Source organism: Hemicordylus capensis, chromosome 7 (assembly GCF_027244095.1).
Source record: "Hemicordylus capensis ecotype Gifberg chromosome 7, rHemCap1.1.pri, whole genome shotgun sequence".
Taxonomy (NCBI): Eukaryota; Metazoa; Chordata; class Lepidosauria; order Squamata; family Cordylidae; genus Hemicordylus; species Hemicordylus capensis.
Window position 1 is genome coordinate 13,190,042 of NC_069663.1, and position 23,815 is coordinate 13,213,856.

Genomic DNA, 23,815 nt, shown 5'->3' on the forward strand with positions numbered 1-23,815 from the left:
TTTGAGGTGCAAGTGAGCTAACTTGTGAACTGCTTAACTGATTTGAATCAAATTTGCTACAGATATAGGGACACCTCAACAGCAAAGATTGTCACAATGTTATCCACCCCAATTCAAGATGGCAGATGTATAAACTTTTGAGGTGCAAGTGCACTAACTTGAGAACTTTCTAACCCATGCCTGTTCAGTTTAGGCCCCCCAGCTGTTTTTTGACTACTCCCATAACCCCCAGCCACAGTGGCCAATTATGGGAGTTGTAGGCTAATATCTGCAGGAGGGGCAAAATTGAGCAGCCCTGCTCTAACAGATTTGAACCAAATCTGGAATAGCTGTAGTGACACACACAGACACCTCAGTGGTGCAGTTTGTAATGACATCCACCCCAATCCAAGATGGCAGGCACATGAACATTTGAGGCGCAAGAGATCTAACTCGTGGACCTCAGTTTAGTCCAGATGTAGAGACAGTGAAAGGAAGATAGGCTGATTAGTTCTTACTAGAACAACTTGTCTTTCTTCTGCAGTAACCCTGCATAATGGCTGCAGCCATCTCATTGATCACCCAGTACTCAACACATAAACCTGTTAAGGAAATTCTGAGCTATGTATCTTTAGAGTGCAACTGGAGACAGCTTGCTTTTTAGAAGCCTCCTAGTTCTCTGTCAAAACCACTCAGAGACTTGTTTTGGGCAGTATACAAATATGTTAAATAAATAAGTTCCTCTACGGGAAGGTTTTCCTGTTGCTCCTGGTTGGGTCATCATGCTTGGAGGTTTGAGATTCTTTAGCACTGCCTCCTGTTTCTGGATGTCATTAAAAGGCACCTGCCTTGTGAGGCAAGGCTACAGATCATGGGACTTTTTAGTTTGGAAAAGAGGGGACTATGGGAAGGCATGAATGAGACGTATAAGATTATGCATGGAGTAAGTGGACAGAGAAATTTTTCTCCCTCAGCACTAGAACCAGGGGTCATCCCACAAAGCTGAAGATTTGGAATTTTAGGACCAACAAAAAGGGAGTACTTTTTCACACAGCACATAATCTATGGAAGCAGAAGAGACGGCATTCCCTCACCTCTTACCTGTGAGAGACATTTGGTGGGCCAGTGTGAAACAAGATGCTGGATTAGATAGGATTTGGGCCTGACCCAGCAGGGCTGTTCTTAAGTAGTACAACTGCTTCATGCTTCTGGCATTTTTTAAAAAACTGTGCCTATAAAACTTAAAAAATACACATACCCACACTGCTCTGGGTAGAATGCGGAGCTTTCACAAAGGTTCTGGGATTTTGGAGGAGGCCTTCAGGGAACCCACTACCACCTTGCTAACTCTAGAGAGGATTCAGAAAGGGGAAAGCATTTGAGCCATGTAGAGAGCCAACCAACCGAGTCAGTAGTACTAGTGCCAGAAAGAGGGTAAGAATATGGGGCTTTAAACACACAAATACTATATAGCTAGGCTCGGAGAAGCAGCAGCAGAAACATAGGTAAAATTCATTAAAACAATCATCCCGCTCACATTCAGAAAATGTGCACCTTCCCTACATTCTGGACAAGAGGTTCAATTCCTGAACTGTCCAGAATCACACATGTGGAAACCATGGTACAAGAACCCATTTTTAAGTGTGGCAGATATTCCTTGCAGCATCATAACAGCAGTCTTGTTACAGCTTTTATTCTAATCCAGGGAATTCTAATTTTATTCTAATTCAGAGAAAATTGCAGTTGCTGCCCCAAACCATTCATAAAGGCCAACGTTCACAGAAGAATAAATTTTATTGGTAATGAACATGCTAAGGAATTCTCAAAGTATGAAACCAATAGAAGTTGCAAGGGGAAAAAAAGAAGCTGCGTATGAAGCAGTAACACAGAAAAAATTTTCTGTCATAAGAACTTGCATTTCACCATCTATCTGAATCTTATTGAACAGTTCACACCCCTCTCCAGCAGCTATACTCAGAACACATAACCCCTAACAAAGGATTTTTTGTTACACTGTTTGAGTTGCCAGTGCAGGACTGGCCAAGCACAAGAACATGCAACAGGATCGCTTTTCCACATCACATCATGAGAAGCTAAGTGGTCATTCTTGCAGTGACATTGGTATCCATTTTCGGCAACATAGCTTCTCTTCATTAGAGTCAGTCTCTCCCCTGATAATGTAGTGCTGTCTCCCACCTGCGCCTCTCCAGGTCTGTTTTGGAGATCTCCAACACTTCAGGTGATATTATACCCTGTGATGAAAGCAATAGATATTTGATTCTCTTAGAAGACCACTATTCCAGTTTTATCTACAGGATGTTTTTCTTTAAGATGATCTGAGAAAACAATAAAAATTAGAATTCTGAGTCTCATTCTTTCATTTTCCCAGAACCTAAAATTAACATTGTGCCAGGTGTGTGTTTGGTTCCCCCACCCCATTTTTGAGTGCCAAAGAGATAATATGCATGCAACAAGAAGCAAAGTCTCCATCTTCAGGTCAGGAATTCAAGTTCCATGCAAAATCCCAATGTGGTCAATGGCAGACAACTACAAAACTACTTCAGTGATGAGTGCCCCCAGCCTTCTAGAGAGCGGGACACCCAGCACCATTCAGATCTTCTCACCAGAGATCTCATTTCCACTGCCATTTTTGAGAAGGTGAGAAACAGCAGGAGTCCTTCCTGAGCAGTAGGAGAAGGCTCTCACTGTTTCTTACCATCTCCATATCCCAGTGCCAATGACAGAAGACCCACTTCTTTCGCTAAGCCCTCTGTCTGTGTGCTAGAAAAGGATCTGAGAAAAGAGAGGGGATTGGTGGCAACCACAAATAAGTGGCTGGCTAGTGAGCTAAGCTTAAATCTGATTCTTAAGAGTTATGTGTCAGAAAGAGTGGGAAAACAATAAAGTTGAGTTGTGGTGGAGATGTACAGTTTGTAACACTTGCACACAGTTAAGGATGAGAACTGCACAAACTGCAAGAGTTGCACTTATGAATAGAAACCACCACTAATGTATGCAACCAAATAGCCTTCTGCAATGTAATTCACTGTATTAACTTTTCACCCCAGCACAACACAGTACCCAAAGCCAGAAAAGAAAAGACTTGGCATTAACAACATATTCTACATTTTATAATACAACTAGCTGGGTTGGGCACAGAGCATCTAGTTCTCCCCCCCCCTCCTTCTTGCCCGCTGCAGTTTTCTTCACCCACCAGCTGGCTGCCATCCCCACCACCTTTCCAGCAAGCCTGTCCACTGCTGCAGCTTTCCCCCTGCCGACAGATCACTTACGAACTCTCGCAACAGCTGCCACGCATGGGATTAGCAACAAGTGCACTTTAGAGCTATAGATAGATATAGATATACTGCCAGTACTACGCAGAGCCTCCATGTGATGCAAGACAGCAGCACTGTGCAAAAAAAAGGTGATTTGCAGGTTTAAATCAGTCGCAAATTTTTACTAGAGTGCTGGACGAGGACCGGGAAGATCTGAGTTCAAATCCCCATTCAGCCATGAAACTAGCTGGGTGACTCTGGGCCACTCACTTCTCTCTCAGCCTAACCTACTTCACAGGTTGTTGTGAAAGAGAAACTCAAGTATGTAGCACACCGCTCTGGGCTCCTTGGAGGAAGAGCGGGATCTAAATGTATAATAATAATAACAACAATACTTTCAAGTAGTGCTTGGCCTACCACCGCAGAATTTTTAAAGTTAGCACAAAATACACACAACCCTGCTTGGACAAGTGTTCACAAACGAGAATCCATAAAGCAGATGAACACACACCAATAAAATATCACGAAAAGGAATTATCTGTGTGAATATCCTGGACCTGCAATATGTAGATTAACATTTCCCGGTGAAGTCCAATTCAGCCTTCAGTATGCAAGACAGGAAAAGAGAAGGATAAGGAATACGTGCTTTGCACAAAGTTTAATAAGGGCAAAGTTTAATAGTGGAAAGCAGTTTACAAGTGATATGGCTTGATACTGCAATTCACTGATCTCTGTTCATTAGCAAAAGACACAATCCAATGTCACAAAGGAAATAAACTAGGGCTTCACAAATCCCAGGAACCTGGGATGACATCTAGAAATTTAACTGTGGTGGCCGGAAAAGGATATTCAGAGGTTAAGTTATTTAATCAAATCTGTACTTAATCCAGGTAGCCCTAATAATAGTACTTGTAAAAGTGGATAGAGCAGCCCAATTACCCACCACCACCAGAATGTCCCGTCACCAAGTCTGGTAATTTTGTATGTCAACTGTCAGGCTCCTAAATTAAAAAAAATCAATCAAGGCCTGCAGTGAACTGTGAATACAATTAAAACACTTGTCTCCTGCATGGTTTATCTCCTCAGTCACCGTCCGAAGACTCAGAGAAGCAGTAGGAATATGCAGGTTGCAGACCAAAGGGTCTAGCTTGCTCTCCAACAGTGTGGAATGGGACTCTACATCACAGGGCGAAAAGGCTATGCTCCCGTATGCCACATGGACAGAGCTGAGAGAGAGCAACCTCTCCAGATATCCCTGTTGGACAGAGCTGCATGGTATAGTTGCTCTTTCGGAAGGATGTACTAATTCAATATAATTTTCACTTTAATACCTCCAGTCTGAACATAATATTGCATTATGTGATTAGGGAACAGTCCTTAAAGCAGGGTTTATTCTACACTTGCCCCCCAACTGCACCAGAATATGGTCCGGCCTCCGCCATCCCCAATCTGTGAGCACCTCCCAAACTTTTTCTAATTGAAATAAAATAAAATAAAATAGGACAGGGAGAAGAGAATAATTTTATTTAGCAGAGAGCAACTGGCTCTATCCATCCCCAGCACAGCATCCTTCCAGTGGCTGTTGCTCATGTCTATCTTAGGTTTCTTTTTAGAACTTTTGTTGAAAAGCGGTATATAAATATTCATCATATTCATAGAAAATTAGAATGAATGGAGAACTTGAGGGAGAAACAGAGGGAGGGAGGGAGGAAGGGCAGGAAACTAAGAGAGGGGAAAAGGTTACTTTCTTCCCGAACTATAGCTGACGATGGAGACCTTTTTCTCATCTATTTCTACATCTATGCTCCTGATTAAACCTCCATATTCCCAACTGCACAAAAACCGAGTTCCCACTGCACATTTTTCTCACTGCACAAAATGTGTCCAGCTGCATATTAGAATAAATCCTGCCTTAAAGCCAATGTCCCACAAGATGAGTTTAATGGAGAACATATAGTGGAAATAGTAAAGAGAAAATGAATTAATCTCCTTAATACCTTGAGCTTGTCAAATGGCCACGAGGATCAACTGCCATGATAGCAGCATCACAGGCGGCTTTCATGAGTACTGAAATGCAAGAACAGAATTACATGATTAACAACTTTTCACAATACCAGCAGCCATGTGCAATGTACACACTACGAAGCCATATGCAAATTTAACATGTCTCCTGCATGGTTTATCTCCTCAGTCACCGTCCAAAGACTCAGAGAAGCAGTAGGAATATGCAGGTTGCAGACCAAAGGGTCCCGCTTGCTCTCCAACAGTGTGGAATGGGACTCTACATCACTGGGCCAAAAGGCTATGCTCCCGTACGCCACATGGACAGAGCTGAGAGAGAGCAACCTCTCCAGATGTCCCTGTTGAATGAAGGTTATCTGCACTGCAAACACACCTCTATTTCTAGAAACACTGTATCATCTCTTGACCAGGCATAGTTTCTGGCTTGTTGGTCTAAGGCAGGCCTGCTCAACTTAGGCCCCCCCAGCTGTTTTTGGACTACAACTCCCATAATTCTCAGCCACAGCAGCCAATAGCCAGGAATTATGGGAATTGTAGGCCAACATCTGCAGGAGGGCCGAAGTTGAGCAGGCCTGGTCTAAGGGTATTATTGCTGATAGTACTCCAGATGTTGCTGAACTACAACTCATAAGAACATAAGAACAGCCCTGCTGGATCAGGCCCAAGGCCCATCTAGTCCAGCATCCCATTTCGCACAGTGGCCCACCAGATGCCGCTGGAAGCCACAGGCAGGAGTTGAGGGCATGCCCTCTCTCCTGCTGTTACTCCCCCACAACTGGTACCCAGAGGCACGCAGCCCCCCAAGGCTGGAGGTGGCCTACAGCCCTCCAACTAATAGCAGTCAATAGACCTCTCCTCCATGAAGTTATCCAAACCCCTCTTAAAGCCATCCAGGTTGTTGGTTGTCACCACATCTTGTGGCAGAGAATTCCACAAGTTGATTATGCGTTGCGTGAAAAGGTACTTTCGTTTGATGGTCCTAGATTTCCTGACAATCAATTTCATGGGATGACCCCTGGTTCTAGTGTTGTGGGAGAGGGAGAAGAATGTCTCTCTATCCACTTTCTCCACACCATGCATGGTTTTATAGACCTCTATCATGTCTCCCCGCAGTTGTCTTTTTTCTAAACTAAATAGCCCCAGGTGTTGTAGCCTAGCCTCATAAGAAAGGTGCTCTGGGCCCTTGATCATCTTGGTTACCCTCTTCTGCACCTTTTCCAGTTCTGCAATGTCCTTTTTTAGATGTGGTGACCAGAATTGTATGCAGTACTCCAGGTGTGGCTGCACCATAGTTTTGCATAAGGGCATTCTAATATTAGCAGTTTTATTTTCAATCCCCTTCCTAATGATCCCTAGCATGGAATTGGCCTTTTTTTTTTTACAGCTGCTGCACATTGAGTCGACACTTTCAACGAGCTGTCCACCGACGCCAAGATCCCTCTCCTGGTCAGTCACCAACAGCTCAGATCCCATCAGCATATACTTGAAGTCGGGGTTCTTCATCTCAATGTGCATCACTTTACACTTGCCAACACTGAACTGCATTTGCCACTTTGTCGCCCACTCCCCCAGTTTGGAGAGATCCTTTTGGAGCTCCTCACAACTCCGTTTTGGATTGACTACCCGAAAGAGTTTGGTATCTGCAAATCCGGCCACCTCGCTGCTTACCCCTGCTTCTAGTTCATTTATGAATAAATTAAAAAGCACTGGTCCCTGGGGGACCCCACTTCTTACTTCTCTCCATTGCGAAAACTCTCCATTTATACCTACCCTCTGTTTCCTGTCTTTCAACTAGTTAGCAATCCACACATGTACTTGTCCCCTTATCCCATGACCACTAAGTTTCCTCAGGAGTCGATGAGGAACTTTGTCAAAAGCTTTTTGCAAGTCCAGGTATACTATGTCAACTGGATCACCTTGATCCACACACTTGTTGACACTCTCAAAGAACTCCAAAAGGTTGGCCAGGCAAGATTTACCTTTGCGGAACCTATGCTGGTTCACTCCCAGCAGGGGCTGTTCTTCTATGTGCCTTACAATTTTATCCTTGACGATGCTTGTCAACTCCTGTCAACCCCAGCCACAAAAAAAATCAAGTTGGGATGATGGGAGTTGTAGTTCAGCAACAATGGGGATACCACAAGTTGGGAACCCCTGGCTTAGGGTACAAGAGCTATGGGCAATCATCTCTCAATAGGTCCTGCCCAGGGGAATGGTGGGGGGGCTGTGCGTTTTTAAAAGGGATTGATCTATCTTCCATGAATTTGTCCATCAGCAGTTAGCAGCTAAGAAGGCTCAATAGGACCTCCAGGAACATTCTTATTACTACTACTACTACTACTACTACATTTATATCCCGCTCTTCCTCCAAGGAGCCCAGAGCGGTGTACTACATACTTGAGTTTCTCTTTCACAACAACCCTGTGAAGTAGGTTAGGCTGAGAGAGAAGTGAGTGGCCCAGAGTCACCCAGCTAGTTTTATGAATGGGGATTTGAACTCGGGTCTCCCAGGTCCTAGTCCAGCTCTCTAACCACTACACCATGCTGGGGTACAGGTAGGAAAAGAGGCTTATTGCCTTTGTGTAGTGTTAGTGGGCTTTCCAGAAGTATCTAGTAGGGAAGAAGGATGTTAGACTAAACCAGGTGTTCTAGATGTTGCTGAACTATAATTCCCATCACCCTCAGTTTATTGTTGCTGAGGATTATAGGAGTTGTAATTCAGCAACAGCTGGTGTACATCTGGACTGAGAACCACTGGAATAGATCTTGATCTAATCTCATAAGGATCTGGCTGGCTGTGAACACTTGCAAGACTCCATTTGTCATGACTACCAGAAACTTGGTCCTCACCAATTCAGATGCAAGCCCCACTAGAATGACAGCATCACACCATTTCTCAGCTTCCAGGGCCAGAATGGGATCTGTAATTGGCAGCATGGCACAGCAAGTTCAGAGCACCTGCTAAGGAAAAGAAAAGCAGAGGACGACTGAGAATTGGGCTTCGACTCTCAGGTTGTTCTGAAAAATTAATTCTCGCTTTCTCGTAGGTACTGAAACCAATCCACACTCCCATTTTACAGTTCCTTTCCAAGAAATAATTCCTTTCACGATACCCTTCCTTGTCCCCACCGTGTATGCCTGCACAATCTTCTCTGATGACAGTAAATTCTCCTATTCATTAGTGGAAAATATACTACTAAACACCAGCAGGCCTGTCAATGAAGCACTGGGCTTGGCAAATCTCAGGCACCAGGGAGCCTAGAAATGTAATCGTGGTGCCTAGACTACAGTCTTCAGAGGCAGAGTTGTTTAAGAAAAATCTGTATTTTCCCAGTGTTCCCTATAAGAGCGATTCCCAGATGATGTTGACTACAACTCCCATAATCCTTGGCCAAAGGCCACTGCAGCTGGGGATGCTAGTCAACACCCAGGTCTCCCTCTTACAGGGAACACTGGTCCCAGGCAACCCTTTTTCTGTTCTAAGTATGCTACTTATAAAGGGGAGAAACAGAAGCCCATTTGCCCTAACCGCTCCACAGCATCCATCACTAAGCCTAGTAATTTTGTCATGTCTCCACTGTCTGGCTTCTAAAGCTTTGGACTAACTCTTAGATCCAAAGAAAATGTGTCAAGGATCACATAAGTAATGATCAGCAGAACCAGAGACCAGAACACACTGTAATCGGGACAGTCTACAGCAAACAACTCTCAGCAAAAGTGTCTCCTGCATGGTTTATCTCCTCAGTCACCGTCCGAAGACTCAGAGAAGCAGTAGGAATATGCAGGTTGCAGACCAAAGGGTCTAGCTTGCTCTCCAACAGTGTGGAATGGGACTCTACATCACAGGGCCTGAACGGCTATGCTCCCGTATGCCACATGGACAGAGCTGAGAGAGAGCAAACTCTCCAGATATCCCCGTTGGATGGAGCTGCCTTGTACTGTTCCTCTTTCAGAAGGGTGTACTAATTTAATATACTTTTCACCTTAATACACAGTCTGAACATAGTAAATATTGCATCATGTGCGTGTTTATTGAGGGAGTCTTTAAAGCCAGTCCTACACAAGTGGTTTTTAATGGAATACACAATGCAAAAAGGAATTAATCTCATTACCTTGAGCTTCCAAAATAGCACAGAGCCCCATCACAAAGATAAACAGCTACACCAGCAGCACTGCGAGAGCCTTTCAAGAATGCTGAAATGCAAGAAGAGAACTACATGATTAACATAATGTTTCACTATTATCACCAGCACTATGCAATGTATACACTAAGGAGCAATATTAAAATGATAGAATGTCTCCTGCATGGTTTATCTCCTCAGTCACCGTCCGAAGACTCAGAGAAGCAGTAGGAATATGCAGGCTGCAGACCAAAGGGTCCCGCTTGCTCTCCAATGGTGTGGAATGGGACTCTACATCACAGGGCCTGAACGGCTATGCTCCCGTATGCCACATGGACAGAGCTGAGAGAGAGCAACCTCTCCAGATGTCCCCATTGGATGGAGCTATGTTGGCCTCTCCAGAACACACTCATTTAAATTTCTTAATGTAATGAACCCATAATTAGAATGCTGAATTTTCTTCATGGTGAACAGACTGAAAGCAAGAACCATCAGACCAACGAGCTGTTCTTTAAAGCAGACAACACATATTAATCAAATGTGTAAGAGAAGAAGTTATTTTCATGCATACCTCAAATTTCCAGAATAAAACATATCCATCAACTGTTTAAGCAACCCCTTCAAGAACACATAATGAGGCCTTCAAGTCTCTGCAATAGCAACAACAAACAGTCCAATTTCATATCCTATCCTATCCTATCCTATCAGAGAGCCAGCGTGGTGTAGTGGTTAGAGTGCTGGACTAGGACCGTGGAGACCCGAGTTCAAATCCCCATTCAGCCATGAGACTTGCTGGGTGACTCTGGGCCAGTCACTTCTCTCTCAGCCTAACCTACTTCACAGGGTTGTTGTGAGGAGAAACCTAAGTATGTAGTACACCGCTCTGGGCTCCTTGGAGGAAAAGCAGGATATAAGTAGTAGTAGTAATAATAATAATAATAATAATAATAATAATAATAATAATAATAATAATATCCTATCAGTGGCACTAAGCAGTGCACAGCATAGAAGGTGACCATACATCATGAAGGCATTTATGCCAAACCTGACACCCAAAACAAACTGGTTTAAGTTAAACTTCCAAGACTCATAAGAGTTACAAACCTTGTTGGGTAAGCGTACATTTGCATTAATTTCTGGCTGTTTCAGGGTCACATATTTGCAGCTTTTAAATATGATTTTAAGCTGCCCAATACCAGAGTGTTAGCCACTTAAAAATAATTGATTTTTACATTTATAAATCGCTCTTCCACCAAGGAGCCCAGAGTGGTGTACACGGTTACGTTTATCCTCACAACTCTGGGAGGGAGGTTAGGCCGAGATACATGTGACTGGCCCAGTCACCCAGTGAGCTGCATGGCTGAATGAAGATATGAACTCGGGTTTTCCCAGTTCAACACCAACCACTACACAACATTGCCTCATCAAAAGATACAGCCTACCAAACTCTGGCTTTTACACTCATAGGAAGCTACCTTATATTGTTGCCTACACACTCACCAGCAGGGGCTCTCTAGGTTTTAGCCAGGAGTCTTCTCAGGGCTACTTGGAGATCCTGGCAGGGATTGAACCTGGGACTTTCTACACGCAAGATGTATGCTCTACTACTGAGCCAAAGATGTCCAGAAAGTACAAGAGTTATCTGCAACCGCCAGCCACAGGACACAATGACTAGAAACAGTAAAGCATCAACTTTGATGGAAGAAGAAAAAGTACCCCCTATGTAGAATTTCAGGCAAATAAGCAAGAAAAGGGGAGCAGGCTCAAGCATACATGTTGCAAAGAAACAAGAACTACCATGGACCAGCTTTCTCTCTACACCCAGAAGAGGAACCTTGACCCATCCAAGTTACTCAGAACACAGACTAAAAAACAATCTAGAGCTCCCTCATGTGCTGTACCTGCTGCATTTCCGCCCCCAAAACCACAGCCTCTAAAAACAAAGGACACCACCGTTCCTGGAGTATTTATAACTCAATATAATTTGTTCCACCATTTCACGGAAAGGCTGTAATACTTGCAAAGCACCAAATGAAGACGCCCAGAAAGCATGACAGAATCATCTGCAACCCTCCCGTATCAAAAATCAAGAAACGCGAGGAAGTTCAACAGGGTAAGATTTTCATAATTGCACCACCATCCGCTTAAGGTAGTACTTGCAATGACACACAAAATAAATCAGGAAGGGGGGTCACATGCTTTTCTTATACACGTAAAAATAACATGGCTCTCTGAAAGCAATGCAACAAAAGAAAATGCCTAACCCTACCTACCCGCGGCGATTTATTTTCTTTGTTATACTTATGAAATAGCCTCTTTATAGTTCTCAATCTCAGCTTCTTCCTCGTTTCCCCTGCAGCTGAGAAAGCCCAGCGACAATTCAGACTTTCCCCCCTACCCCACCTACCTACCTCCACCATGCACGCGCTAGGAAAGAAAGAGGACGCGCCAGACCCTTCTACTTATACCACACCGTGAATGACGCAAAAAGCACGCGACTAAAGGCGCATGCGCCCAAGGGCTCCACTTGCAAAGTCCAAAGAGCTTTATTTTTTAAGAAGCATGCCGCAGGCAGCCGCCGCCGCCGGTTCCTGTTAGAATCCTCAGCATGAGGGGTAAGAGAGGAAAAATATGTGGGGATATGAAAACCAAATCAAGAAGACTCTCCTTCGTTCCCTAGATCATTATTATCTGAAAGCACTGCGCTGCAGAGTCTAACCCTGACCGCTCTAATTAGTTTAAATTTCACATTAATTCCCATGCGTTTCTACCACTCTGACCCATCGCTCATGGAGAATTCTGCCAGCTGCAATTGAGAACCGAACGCATATTAAAAACTCGTGTAACTGTTCCCTCTTGATAACAACTTAGCGCATGCGTAGTGGCGTAGAGAGAAACGTTTCATATGCGTGCGTAGTCATAGGTTAAGACTAAGGAGACGCCGGAGAATCAAGAGAGGAATCGAGGAAGCCGAATGGTGAGGATGGCGTCCTCTGCAGGCTGAAGTTCTTTAAACTAATTGGCCTAATTTATTTATTTTTAATACAAACCTGAGTGCAGTTGCGTGATATTTCAATTTTTACACGCACAGGAATGTCTAGGATGGAAAAGAGGTCCTAACAGACATGTTTAGGGCTTGATCATAAGTTGGGGGCATAGGCATAGCTCCCTCAATATCACAGTGCGAGTCCATCAACTTGAAAATTTACTTTGTTAGAAGTTGATTTTTTTTTTTAAACCCACAATAGGTAAAACAGCAGAGCACTAAGGAATGAGCGCACACTCCAGTTACAGTGTAGGTAGCAGAGGATGGTTTGGAGGGAACTTGGAACCTAGATGCTCTTCCCAGAGTGGCCCCATCCCCTATGGGGAATATCTTGCAGTGGTCACACTTGTAGTCTCCCATCCAAAAGCAGCCATGGTGGACCCTGCTTAGCAAAGTCATGCTTACTACGACAAGAACAGCAATCCTGGTTTTCAGCAGAAGATGGATTAGAGCAGCACAGATTGGCTACTGCTGTTGATCAGCTAGCAAAAGCTGTGGCTGTAAATTGTTTTAAGGTTTTCTTTTTAAATCTGTTTTCCGTTGCCCTGAGACAGAAGTTTGGGATGGTCTACAAATTTGAAAAATAAATAAAAGCCCCATTCCTTGCCTCCATGCAAGAGCCAGTTTGTGCACAGCACTTAATGGTCAGCCTGCACGTCAATCAGGAAGCCACCTCTTCATTGGGGGGGGGGGGATTTTCAAAGTTTAAAAAATCTTAAGACAGAAGCACTGAACACAGAGGTGCTCAGAAAAAACAGTGGCACTTCAAAGGTGCTTGAAAAAAGAAGAGTGCTTTAAAAAGAAACAGGAAGAGGCACTTGGAATTTGGTTTATAGGCTGTAATCAGGCTCAGCCCCTTCTCATATATCCCCTATTACGCATTTCTTCAACAACAAAGGGTCTGTAGTAGAGGTGTAGTGGGGATGGGCCTTTTCAGTGGTGGCACCAAAATTGTGGACTGTCCGACTCATGGAAGCCTTTCTGGCCCTATCTTTAACTTAACTCTATTGTCGAGTTAAAATATCACTTTTCAGGGCATCTTTTGGGAGTCATTTTTCCTTTCTGCAGTTTTGCTAAGCTAAAGGTAAAATGTGCTGTCAAGTCAATGTAAACTCCTGGCAACCACAGAGCCCTGTGGTTGTCTTTGGTAGAATACAGGAGGAGTTTTACCTTTACCATCTCCCATGCAGTATGAAATATGATGCCTTTCAGCATCTTCCTATATCACTGCTACCCGATATAGGTGTTTCCCATAGTCTGAGAAACATACCAGCGGAGATTCAAACTGGCAACCTCTGGCTTCAAGACATTTCTCTGCAAGATGTATAATCTGTGGTTTTGTATATTTTGTGGTATAATTCTGTAGTTTTGCTAGGGTGAAGATGTATAATTTGCTGGTTATATTGTTTTTAGTTGAGGCTCCCTTACATTTCCATTTGCATTCATTTTTGCTTGACCGATGCTTTGATTCTTCATTGTTTCACTATTGAATTTTGATTAAAGAAAAGCAGAATATAAATTTTAAAAGACACACATGTATCAATCAAGGAGGGAGATACAGATCTCACTGGGTAGCAGAAAAGCCTGAACCCACTCTTGTTTCCAGGAATGCCTTGTACCCACGCTGAATCCCCCTCCCTCAACAAGAAGGAACACTTCCTTCTCTTTATCTGAAAAACAGAAAGTTTGCAGAGAGATGTAGATAACAAGCAGGAGATGTGACTGGAGGTGGGGTGGAATGAGAGAGAAAGAGAAATATGAAGGGCAAGCTTTTTTTTCTCTAAAAAAATTTATTTCATAAAATCCGGTCGATAGGAAGACAGATATACAATGCAATTATTTCCTCTACAGAGATATTTTGTACACCATGAAAGCTGTTTGGATCTAGAGTGCACCAGCACCCGTTTTCTCCCATAGCTTCCTTCCTTGCACCAATTAAGGGTGGGGACAAATCCAACTCCACTCTTTCACCCTGTGGGAAGTACAGGCAAATCTCATTATCCACGGATCTGATATCCACGATTTCATGTACCTGCAGTCAGGTAATTGACGCACAACCTCGGCATATGCAGAAAACAAGTGGTCAATTTTTGTGTATCCAGTTTGTAGATAGCCGGAAATGAGCTTGGAGGTCATTCTCGGCTGCCATTTTGTAAAAGGGAGCCATTTTGTGGCTCATTTAGTTTAAAAAAAGACCTCCTCCCCCCACAAAAACCCCCACAGAATTATGAAAGAGTTTGGACTTCTGGGGGGCATTTCTGGATAGCTGGAGGCCCATGGAGCATGGTAGGATACTTTGCTTTCACCCCCCCACTTTTACCCATTCTTACTGTGGTTTCCCAGCCTCCAGGAACCTAAAGCTCCCCCCACCCCACTTGACCCAATGCGCCATTATCTGCGGTTTCGTTACCTGTGGTAACCTGCGGATAATGAGGTTCACCTGTATTTTCAATTAGCTTAAAAAATAAATTGGGAGGTGGGAAGAACAAAACAGGCTGAAGGTGGAGGGAATATTAAATGTGAAGGCAGTCTAGTTGCAATTGCCATGCTTCTCAGACCCCTAGCACAGGAAAAGTGTCAGAATGCAGGAAGGAACCGGCTCCCATAACTTTGGTAGTTGCAACAGGAAGGAGAATCTCAGCACGTGCCGCTTTTATCACCTGTTTGTGAAAAATGCTATGGAGATTCCTCCTTCAATGCAACTGTTACAAGATACAAGAGCTATGGGCACCAGGTCCTGGCCTTTCTCCTCCTGCCTCTGGTCACTTTACGCACCAGATGTTAGGCAACCAGGGAAGCAATGGCAGTCAAAGCACATGAAGGCCTCTTCCCGAGGCAAGCAAGTACAGAATGGTGTGCAACGGTCTTCAGCCCAGAGTGGGCCAGCTAGTAGTCAAAGTGGAGTTGTACGCAAGGCCAGTCTGTGCACCAGCCAAACCTAGGCAGGGTGCCAAATCGGTGGGGGGGGGGGAGGCTACTGTGGGCACTGCCACCCCGACACAGCGATTACTGGTGGTGGCTCCCAGTGGCAGTTGTGGCAGATGGTGGTGAGGAAGCAGATTCTACCCATAAAAATCCTCAAAATGTCCCGCCACTGACACCCTGCAACGACTGCCTCTCCCCATGTGGAGTTCGCCTCTGTCTCCTCCACCATGCAACTGGCCGAAACACATATGGCCATTTGAGGGGCCAGCCCAGAAAAAAGGTTTGCTGGACTGACCCCTCACATGGTGGCTGTGCACGCACACTGGCCAGTAGTGTGCCAGGGGCAGACTCCACATGGAGCTGAGCAGCAGCGGGACATCTTCCTAATTTTTCAATGTATAATCTGCTTCCTCGACGCAATCCTCCCTGCCCAGCAAGTGCAAATTATGCAAAGTATGATTTGGGGCCTGCTCCATCATTCAGTTAAAATTATATTTTACAGAATATAATCTGAACAGAAAAGGGGGGAACCAAAGTCATACTTCACCTAGGGTGCCAAAAATCCTAAGGCCAGCCTTGGTTGTCTGATTGGTATCTTCAAGGATAACCTTTTGTGATACAGGTGGTGTTGAGCCAAGCCGTGATCAAAGCAGAACCACCAAAATTAACACACCCCAATCCCCACATCCCTCAGTTAACATCTTCACCTGCCTGCCCTTCTCCCACAGGACACAAGAGGAGCATGCTCAACATCCCAGCAATGGCTCGTGACACCGTTCCAAACTGCTGCATAAGCAGGTCTGCACAACTTTGGTCCTCCAGCTGTTGTTGAACTACAGCTCTCACCATCTGCCACCACAGTGGCCAGCAGTCAGAGATGATGGGAGTTGAGGTCCAACATCTGCAAGAGGGATGAAGCTGTGCAGGCCTGTGATAAAGGGATGCCTTGTTTGCTGCTTCTTTAAAAAAACAAGTCATATTTAAGCCCTTTTCAAGCATATTACATTTAGAACTTATAGTAAGTTTTGCTACATAACTAGGAAAAGGCAAGTTTCACTTGAGTTTCAAAAAGTTTTTATAAAAAAGCCAGGAAGCCATGATTTTTTAAAAAAAAAAATACAATGTATTCGATGCCGCGGCTTCCTGAAGGCAACTCATTCCAAGCATTGCAGTTCCTGTTAAACAGGCCTAAATATTGAAAAAAATGAGGTCTTGAGCAAATTTGTGGGGGGATTTTTGTTTTTGTTGCTGTCCATTGTAAAATTTAAAAAAGATATATATTTTTACAAGATGCAGCATATGCCATTTAAGAGCTATACAATTCCTCAACAAGATGATGTAGAATTGGTCAGTAGTGATTCTGAATATTATGTACATAGAAAAGACATACGCAAAAAAAGTCTCCAGTAATGTGTCAGTTTCCTGCTAGGATAGTAGTTTTTGTTTTAAGTTTCCTTTGTACAGAGCGAGCAAACACACACACTTCCCGCTCCAAATCTCTTGATTTCTCTTTTCCTTGAACGGTTCAGCACATACTATTTACAGTAGACAGTGTGGTCAGAGAGAGCAGGACAGGAACCTACAACGCATGGGGACACCGTCCATTGATATGCTGGAGCTGTCTTCGGTCCCTCGGAGCCAGGCCATCTGGCAACAAGCACAGGGGTATTGCTGTATCGTCTGAGGTATAGTGTTTTCTTTTTTTCTCCCACTATGAAGTGATGGCACTTGAGACAAATTCCTTCCAAGGAAATGCTACTTTGGGGCCAAGGTTTTTCTTACTCCTCTCCATGCCTTGCAAACAGTCATTTCCTGGATATGTTGTGAAGGCAAATCTTAGACAAGCCTCATGGTTCCTTTTCACTCAGGAAAGGGAAAACAGTAAATGCCATAAATCCTCTCCTCCATTTAAAAAAAGGGGGGGGAGGGAAATATTCATGGCCGATGAAACCTACAACAGAGCGGGGGAAAGAATTGCAATCAGGATAATGCAATGGGTTGTGCCGCATGGCCTGATGCTTCATTCTTGGAATGCAAAACCCAGGAAATATAGGAACACTAGCCGACCTGCACAGAGCATCTGTGTGCTTTGGGGCCGGCTGCTTCCCACTTCCTCTCCCTCCTGTCTCTCCTCTCTCCCCCCTCTCCCTCCAGGCCCGAGCTCTCTTGCCCTCCCGCCCTCCCATTCCTCCCCCCACATAGAGCCTCACCGGGCTGCAGGCAGCCAAAAAGGGCCCCGCCGCCGCCGCTCCTCCTCTCCCATGGCAAACAGGGAAGCCCTGCCGCCCGATTCCTTCCCACCCCAGGCTGCAACAGGTGAGGGGTCTGCGCCCCCCCACCTGTTCCCCACTCAGCCCTGCAGGTGCCTCCAGGGCCAGCCTGTCCCACTGCCTCCTCCCAGCCAGGCCGCAGCTGCGATGGCCGGGCTAGGGCTGCGGCTGCCGATGCCTCCTCACAGCAGCCCGTGATGGCCGACATCGCCTCCTCGCCGCGGCCGCCGCCATTTCCCCCCACAGCTGCAGCTCAACAAAATGGCCTCCGCTGCCCAGCCAATCCACTGGGTTGCCGGGACGCATCCCCACAGAGGCACGTCTACAGGGATTAAATATATGGATTGGGAGCTGTCTTCTGCTGAGTTAGACCCTTGGCCCATATAGCTCAGTACTATCTACACTGACTGGAAGCAGCTCTCCAAGGTTACAGGCAGAAGTCTCTCTCAGCCCTCCCTAGAGATGAACCTGGGACCTTCTGTAGACAAGCAGGTGTTCTACCACGGAGTTACAGCCCCATCCCCGAAGGGGAATATCTTATAGCGCTCACATGTAGTCTTCCAGCCAAATGCAAACTAAGGCAGAACCTGCTTAGCAAAAGGGAGAATTCATACCGCCACAAGACTGGCTCTCCTCCCCAAGAAAGATGCCTCACCCAGGTCAAGCCTGAGCACATGTGCTCTACAACTGCAAAGCGCTTCTTGCTAGGCAGTGTTGGATTTTATTATAAACCACTCATGAGGTCATCATTAGGGGTGTACAATTTGATTCGTGGTTGAATAGATTCAAGTCAAATTGGGGGCAATTAGCAGATTCGACCTTGAATTGAATCACCCTCAAAATAGAGGGCCCAATTTGGGCTTGAAGCAAATCACCCCCGATTCAACCCAAATTGATTCAGGTGGTTCAAACGCCATTTTGAGGCCCATTTTGCTGGGAGGCTCCTTAGGAAGGAGATATGGTGGCGCAGTGGTAAAACTGGTGGCGCAGTGGTAAAACTGCCGCCCTGTAACCAGAAGGTTACAAGTTTGATCCTGACCAGGGGTTCAAGGTTGACTCAGCCTTCCATCCTTCCGAGGTCGGTAAAATGAGTACCCAGAATGTTGGGGGCAATATGCTAAATCATTGTAAACCGCTTAGAGAGCTCCGGCTATAGAGCGGTATATAAATGTAAGTGCTATTGCTATTGCTATATGGTCTACCAGTTGGGGTCGGTGGGTAGACCAAGCCAGGCAGATACCGACCCCAATCGGTAAGACCAGCTCTCCCCAGAAAAACAGGAGAGCTGGTCTTACCGATTGGAATTGGCAGGTAGACCAGCCCTTCACTCCAGACCTGGTGCATCAGCCCACCTTGGAGGACTGGTCTACCTGGCAGGCAGGCAGGTGCGCTAAGTCCAGAGTGGAGGGCTGGTCTATCCACTGATCCTAATTGAAAGGATCAATAGACCAGTTCTCCCAATAAAAGCATCTCACTGGAAAAGGTGACGGAATGCACTCCTAAGGGGCAACCTGCCTAGCTCCATCACTGGCTGCTTTTGGCAGGGCAGTTTAAGACTCACTGGCTGACATCCTAACAACAACAACAAAACTATAGGAGGACATTGCACTAGTGCAAAGCAGTTGCGCTAGCTACTTGTGCCAAGTATGGAACTTCCAGGTTAGTTGTGCACTATTGAAACTATACTCATGTGACTTTGTTAGAATGTCAGCCATCTCTTTTAATTAGCATACTGCTATCAAGTGAATTAAAGTGTCTCTGTGTGTGTGTGTGTGTGTGTGTGTGTGTGTGTGTGTGTGTGTGTGCGCGCATGTACTGCTTTTGTTTTTAATGTGTTGCTCTTTTGCTTGGTTGCCTGAGCTGCTTTTAAGGAGTTGCTGTTTTATATTGATTCATTGCAACTTGCGTGAGATCCTGATGGCCACTGATTAAAAAACGGAGAGAGACGTTCTTTGAAGACTAATGGGAAGACCACAAGCCACTACAAGCCACTACAGTCCTGCAGGGAAACCACTGTAGGACGGGCAGGTGCCTCCTCTTACACACCGTGTGAACTGCTTGCTTTCTTCGTGGACTTCCATTTCGGAACTTTTGAACTGGTTCAGCTCCTTCCGGATGGCAGCCTGCATGGAGGGGGTAGAGGAATCCCGTCAGCTTGGCTCTGGTGAGCCTCCACTCCCAAACCCTGCCACAGTTGATATCAAAGCCAGCCTCATAATGCAGCAAGGAGCTTCGTGTTTCTGCCTTAGCTCCATTTTGTCCAGCCGCAGCCACCCTCCTTAGCTATTGTGCTGCTGCATTTCCTCACTAATCAGTAGCCAGAAGTCTGAGCAAGGAAGGAAAGAATCTGGTCTGGAGCCCAGAAAGGCCCTGTGCAGCAGGGGGAGAGGGAGCAGCTGGCAGGAAGCACTGGGTTCGGGCCAGCTGGGTTACTTAGGGGCCTTTTCAGTGTCCTTGCTTCTAGCGATTTGTCAGGTACACACTCCCCCTCCCTGCAACACATTCCAGGTTTTCAGGGTCACTGTAGCATTAGGTTGCCCTTTTTAGGCTTGGCATAGGAAACACGCAGGAGTGGGAGGAGAGATGGTGTTACCGGAGTCGTGGGATGCTGCAGGAAAGGGAGGGAGCAGGAAGGATGTTCCCCACAGCCCAGAGGATCGGCAGCAAAAGCTATCAGGACTTCATATACATGCATATCCTCATCTTAAGATGGCATTTATATTATTATTTCTTGTTTACACAGTCAGACAGGTGTTATTGACTGGTTTGTTTAATCCAGACATCGAGTCCTTCCCAAGGACCTGGGATGCCAGAATTTTATTGTCAATTGTTATAGATATCGTCGCAGAATATAGGCTGTTCCCAGTAAAGCTGCTTTTTGTAATTGGCTGATGGTTGTTATTATTATTATTAGCAGCAGCAAAGTACATGCTGCTTTACTGCTTTATTACAGGACTTATGTAGACTTTCAGGCTGAGACCTCTCAAAGCAATTAATGCACAATTAAAAACAACAACATGATCAAGCCTTCTAACTGATGCTACTACTACTGACTCTTAAGGCCGCAGCAGGCACGATTTAGATGGGCCCAAGAGATGGCAGCAGCTATGAGGGTGGGGCTCTCTCTTCAGTACATCCAATTAGCAAAATAGGCTGGGGGGATAAGATGGCAACAGTTCTCACGCTAGCCCAAGGATCCTGCTGCTGTCTCTTAAAGTTACAGCAGGCCTTATGTAAACCACACCCCCAAATGGTCACCAGAAAACTGTAGGAACAAATGATAGTTACAGGGCTTCTAAGTATGTTTCACAGAGGCTGCATTCACACAATTAAGGTAATCCTGGTTAAAGAGTTAACCCAGATTGCTGAGCCCTGCAGAGCTGCTTGTGAGAATGCAGATTACTCAGGCAATCCTGGGCCAACTTGCTGTGGTTAACCTGCATTTAACTAGGATAGATAACCAGGATCAAAACCTGGTTATTGATCCTGGTTAAATGTGGGCTAACCACAGCGGTTTGGCCAGGGTTGCCTGGAAATTCTGGGTTCTCACGAGCAGTACCGCAGGGCTCAGTGATCCTGGTTAACATAAGAGGACAGCTCCTTGTGCTGAGGAGCTTACAATCTAAGCTGTGGCATGGGGAGATACAAAAGAAAGGCAGATGGAAGCAGGGATAGAAAGGGGAAGAATTAAGAGATGAAAAGGCCTGGGGGGAAATAGGGTTAGGTTTTTTTCAGTTCTCCCCCAGACCGTCACATCTCTTCTAGAAAGAATACACACTTGAATGCATTCACACTTGTATGCATCTCTAGAAAGAATACACACTTTCCCCAGATCTTCACATCTCTAGAAAGAACACATGCTTTCTACATGCACTCACACTTTGTTAGGGTGGGGCAGGGCTGCACAAGCTTGGCCCTCCAGCATTTGGGGGACTGCAGCTCCCATCATCCCCAGTCACAGCGGCCAACAGTCAGGGATTATGGGAGCTGTAGTTCAACATCTGCAGGAGAGCTAAAATGGTGCAGCCCTGAGGTAGATAGCGTACAGGAATGAAGGGGTTGCACCAGAAGCTTCACAAAAGAGGTTGGTTTCTGAGGAGGGATTTGAAGGAAGGAAGAGAGTTTGGCACTACACAGGTGTCCTGCGATGCAGTAAGGGGTAGCGCGCGCAAAGGGGGCGGTTGTCTGAAGGACCTGGCAACAGCTGAGGGTGATGAAGCTGAAGGGCAAAGGCGGTATTGAGGGCAGGAGAGATGTCCCCTCTCTCTCTCTCATACCCACACACACCTTGTCAGCAGGAGTTAATTTTGTCCACGGCTTGTCTGCTCGCCTGTCGTAGTCATGGGCATCTGTGACCTCCACATACTCATTAAATCTCAGGATCTTCCTCGCCTGCAGTTCAGCCACTGTGGGCCTTTGACTAAGCTGAAAGGCACAGAAGGAAAGGGTGACTTACAAGGCAGTCTTGTGATCGGCTCTGCAAGGCCAAAAGTAGACAGGATTAAGGGGCAGGGCAATGCCACAAATTCTGGTGCGAGTGGAAGAGCAAGCTCTGAGGACAAGGCAGCTGCCTACACAAAGCCTCCCATTGATCAGATGAAGGTGGAGAGGGGTCTGGCACAGGCAACGTGACAAGTCACCCCACTTTGGTCAACCAGACCAGGGGTGCCTTTTGCAGCAGTGCAGCTGTCCAACCATGCCAATGAGAAGCATGTCAAAGTGGGAGTAGGGGGTGGGGGAGATGCCAAACACCACAGCCCAGAAACAATGGCAGGATGCAGAGCACAGTACAGCAGAACAGGACCAGTGTGCCAGCCAGCGTTGCCGGTAACAAGGATCCCCACATGATCCTCCTACAATTCCCAGCCAAAGGCCACTGCAGCTAGGAACGCTGGGAGTTGTAGTCAGCAACATCTGGGAATTCCAGTTACCGGGAGCACTGGTACCAGCTGCTTTCATTATACATGTCCACAACTCACAAGGTGGCTGTGGCCATAACCAGGGTTTCTTAACCATGGGCCCCCAGATGTTGTTAGACTACAACTCCCATCATCCCCAGACATGGCCTTTGTGGCTGATGATGGGAGTTGTAGTCAAACAACATCTGGGGGGCCAAAGTTAAGAAACCCTGCCATAGTCAATAACATCGGGGAATCCCTGTTATAGGGAACATTGCTCTAAACTAAGGTGAAGGCAGGCCAGGATGGAAAGGTGAAATCAAATACAACAGGGCTGCCATGTTTACAACCAGAACAAGTATGTAAATCATGCTAAGATGCATGCTTTGGCTTTTTCCGAATCACAACACCGTGCACGCACACACACACACACACACACACCCCGCTTTTTTAAAAGCACAGGTTTTTCAACACACTCCCTGATCCACACTACGTCAAATCTCAAAGTAACAGCCACCAGATCTCTGGACAGAATCCAAGAATAACTCTTATAATGCTCCACCCACACACAGTGTGATTCAATGGGACACCACCCACAGGAAGCTCTAGCGGTTGATAGAATCAACACGTGTGACATTTCATTACCTTTCTGGTGAGCCTCCGTTTTATTTCCCTCTTTTCAGCTTGCCGGTCAGCCTCATTTTTTGCTGTCAAAGAGAAGAGTTTGATGATGTCTTAAACAAGTCCTGCTCTCAGTGCATGCTTAGAATGAATATTATCGGTCAATAGTGCTAACTGAGCAAAGAGACACTTTTTTAAAGTAGTGACTCTCTTTACTGAGCAGGAGTAGAGCAACGGGCCCGATCCAGCCCGAGCACAACATCCCTCCAGTGGCTGTTGCTGGTGTCTATCTTATGTTTCAGTTTTTAGATTGTGAGCCCTTTGGGGACAGGGACCACTTTAGGAAATTTTGTTGAAAAACAGTATATAAATATCCATTGTATCTGTATTGTAGTGGAAGAGGGCCTATTAATGATACACATTAGGCTGGTTCTCATGAATGGCAAGAGGGTAGGACATATGTCCTCGCCAAGTTTGAGAGCTGTGCACACTCCTGCTTCGTGATCGTGTGCTCGCGAAAAGCAAGGCAGCAGGCAGGTGAAGTGATTATGTGTGAGGCTCCTGCGGGGTAGGAGGGTTCCGTTCTACCCTGTAGCTATACCCAGCTGTTTAGTGAGGTAGGAGGGAAAGCCTTTGTTCCCAGGGGTAGCCTCAC

At 45.7% G+C, this 23,815-nt stretch overlaps 1 protein-coding gene, 2 long non-coding RNA genes and 4 other non-coding genes across 24 annotated transcripts in view; 1 reads left to right on the forward strand and 6 right to left on the reverse strand.

Moving 5' to 3' along the window:
• Window positions 1–1,754: 1,754 nt before the first annotated feature.
• On the reverse strand, window positions 1,755–12,201 carry LOC128332731 (uncharacterized). 11 transcript variants are annotated; one of them, XR_008310744.1, is made up of 7 exons: window positions 10,876–11,805; window positions 9,972–10,050; window positions 9,392–9,473; window positions 8,130–8,240; window positions 5,255–5,324; window positions 3,769–3,858; window positions 1,755–2,231 (listed from the first exon to the last, which is right to left on the reverse strand). It is a non-coding gene; the product is annotated as an uncharacterized LOC128332731 (long non-coding RNA). The 11 variants fall into 11 exon arrangements; XR_008310743.1 differs by having other exon boundaries at window positions 1,755–2,315; XR_008310740.1 differs by lacking the exons at window positions 3,769–3,858; window positions 10,876–11,805 and adding an exon at window positions 12,181–12,197.
• Window positions 4,314–4,519, reverse strand: LOC128333420 (small nucleolar RNA SNORA73 family). The gene has a single exon (XR_008310935.1). It is a non-coding gene; the product is annotated as a small nucleolar RNA SNORA73 family (small nucleolar RNA).
• On the reverse strand, window positions 5,419–5,624 carry LOC128333419 (small nucleolar RNA SNORA73 family). Its single transcript, XR_008310934.1, has one exon. It is a non-coding gene; the product is annotated as a small nucleolar RNA SNORA73 family (small nucleolar RNA).
• LOC128333422 (small nucleolar RNA SNORA73 family) lies at window positions 8,995–9,201 on the reverse strand. The gene has a single exon (XR_008310937.1). It is a non-coding gene; the product is annotated as a small nucleolar RNA SNORA73 family (small nucleolar RNA).
• Window positions 9,572–9,778, reverse strand: LOC128333421 (small nucleolar RNA SNORA73 family). The gene has a single exon (XR_008310936.1). It is a non-coding gene; the product is annotated as a small nucleolar RNA SNORA73 family (small nucleolar RNA).
• On the forward strand, window positions 12,030–20,530 carry LOC128332732 (uncharacterized). The gene is made up of 2 exons (XR_008310745.1): window positions 12,030–12,377; window positions 16,901–20,530. It is a non-coding gene; the product is annotated as an uncharacterized LOC128332732 (long non-coding RNA).
• Window positions 14,217–23,815, reverse strand: part of PHACTR4 (phosphatase and actin regulator 4) — a 121,502-nt gene continuing 111,903 nt past the window's right edge. For 7 of the 8 annotated variants that reach the window (XM_053267374.1, XM_053267370.1, XM_053267371.1 and 4 more), the window contains 3 exons: window positions 23,185–23,246; window positions 21,929–22,066; window positions 19,501–19,764 (listed from right to left, as the gene is read on the reverse strand). In XM_053267374.1, the coding sequence (XP_053123349.1) occupies window positions 19,633–19,764; window positions 21,929–22,066; window positions 23,185–23,246 (332 nt within the window). In that variant the 3' untranslated portion in view covers window positions 19,501–19,632. Of the gene's footprint in view, window positions 17,323–19,500; window positions 19,765–21,928; window positions 22,067–23,184; window positions 23,247–23,815 lie in introns of those variants that run through there. The other variant, XM_053267372.1, reaches the window with a different exon arrangement.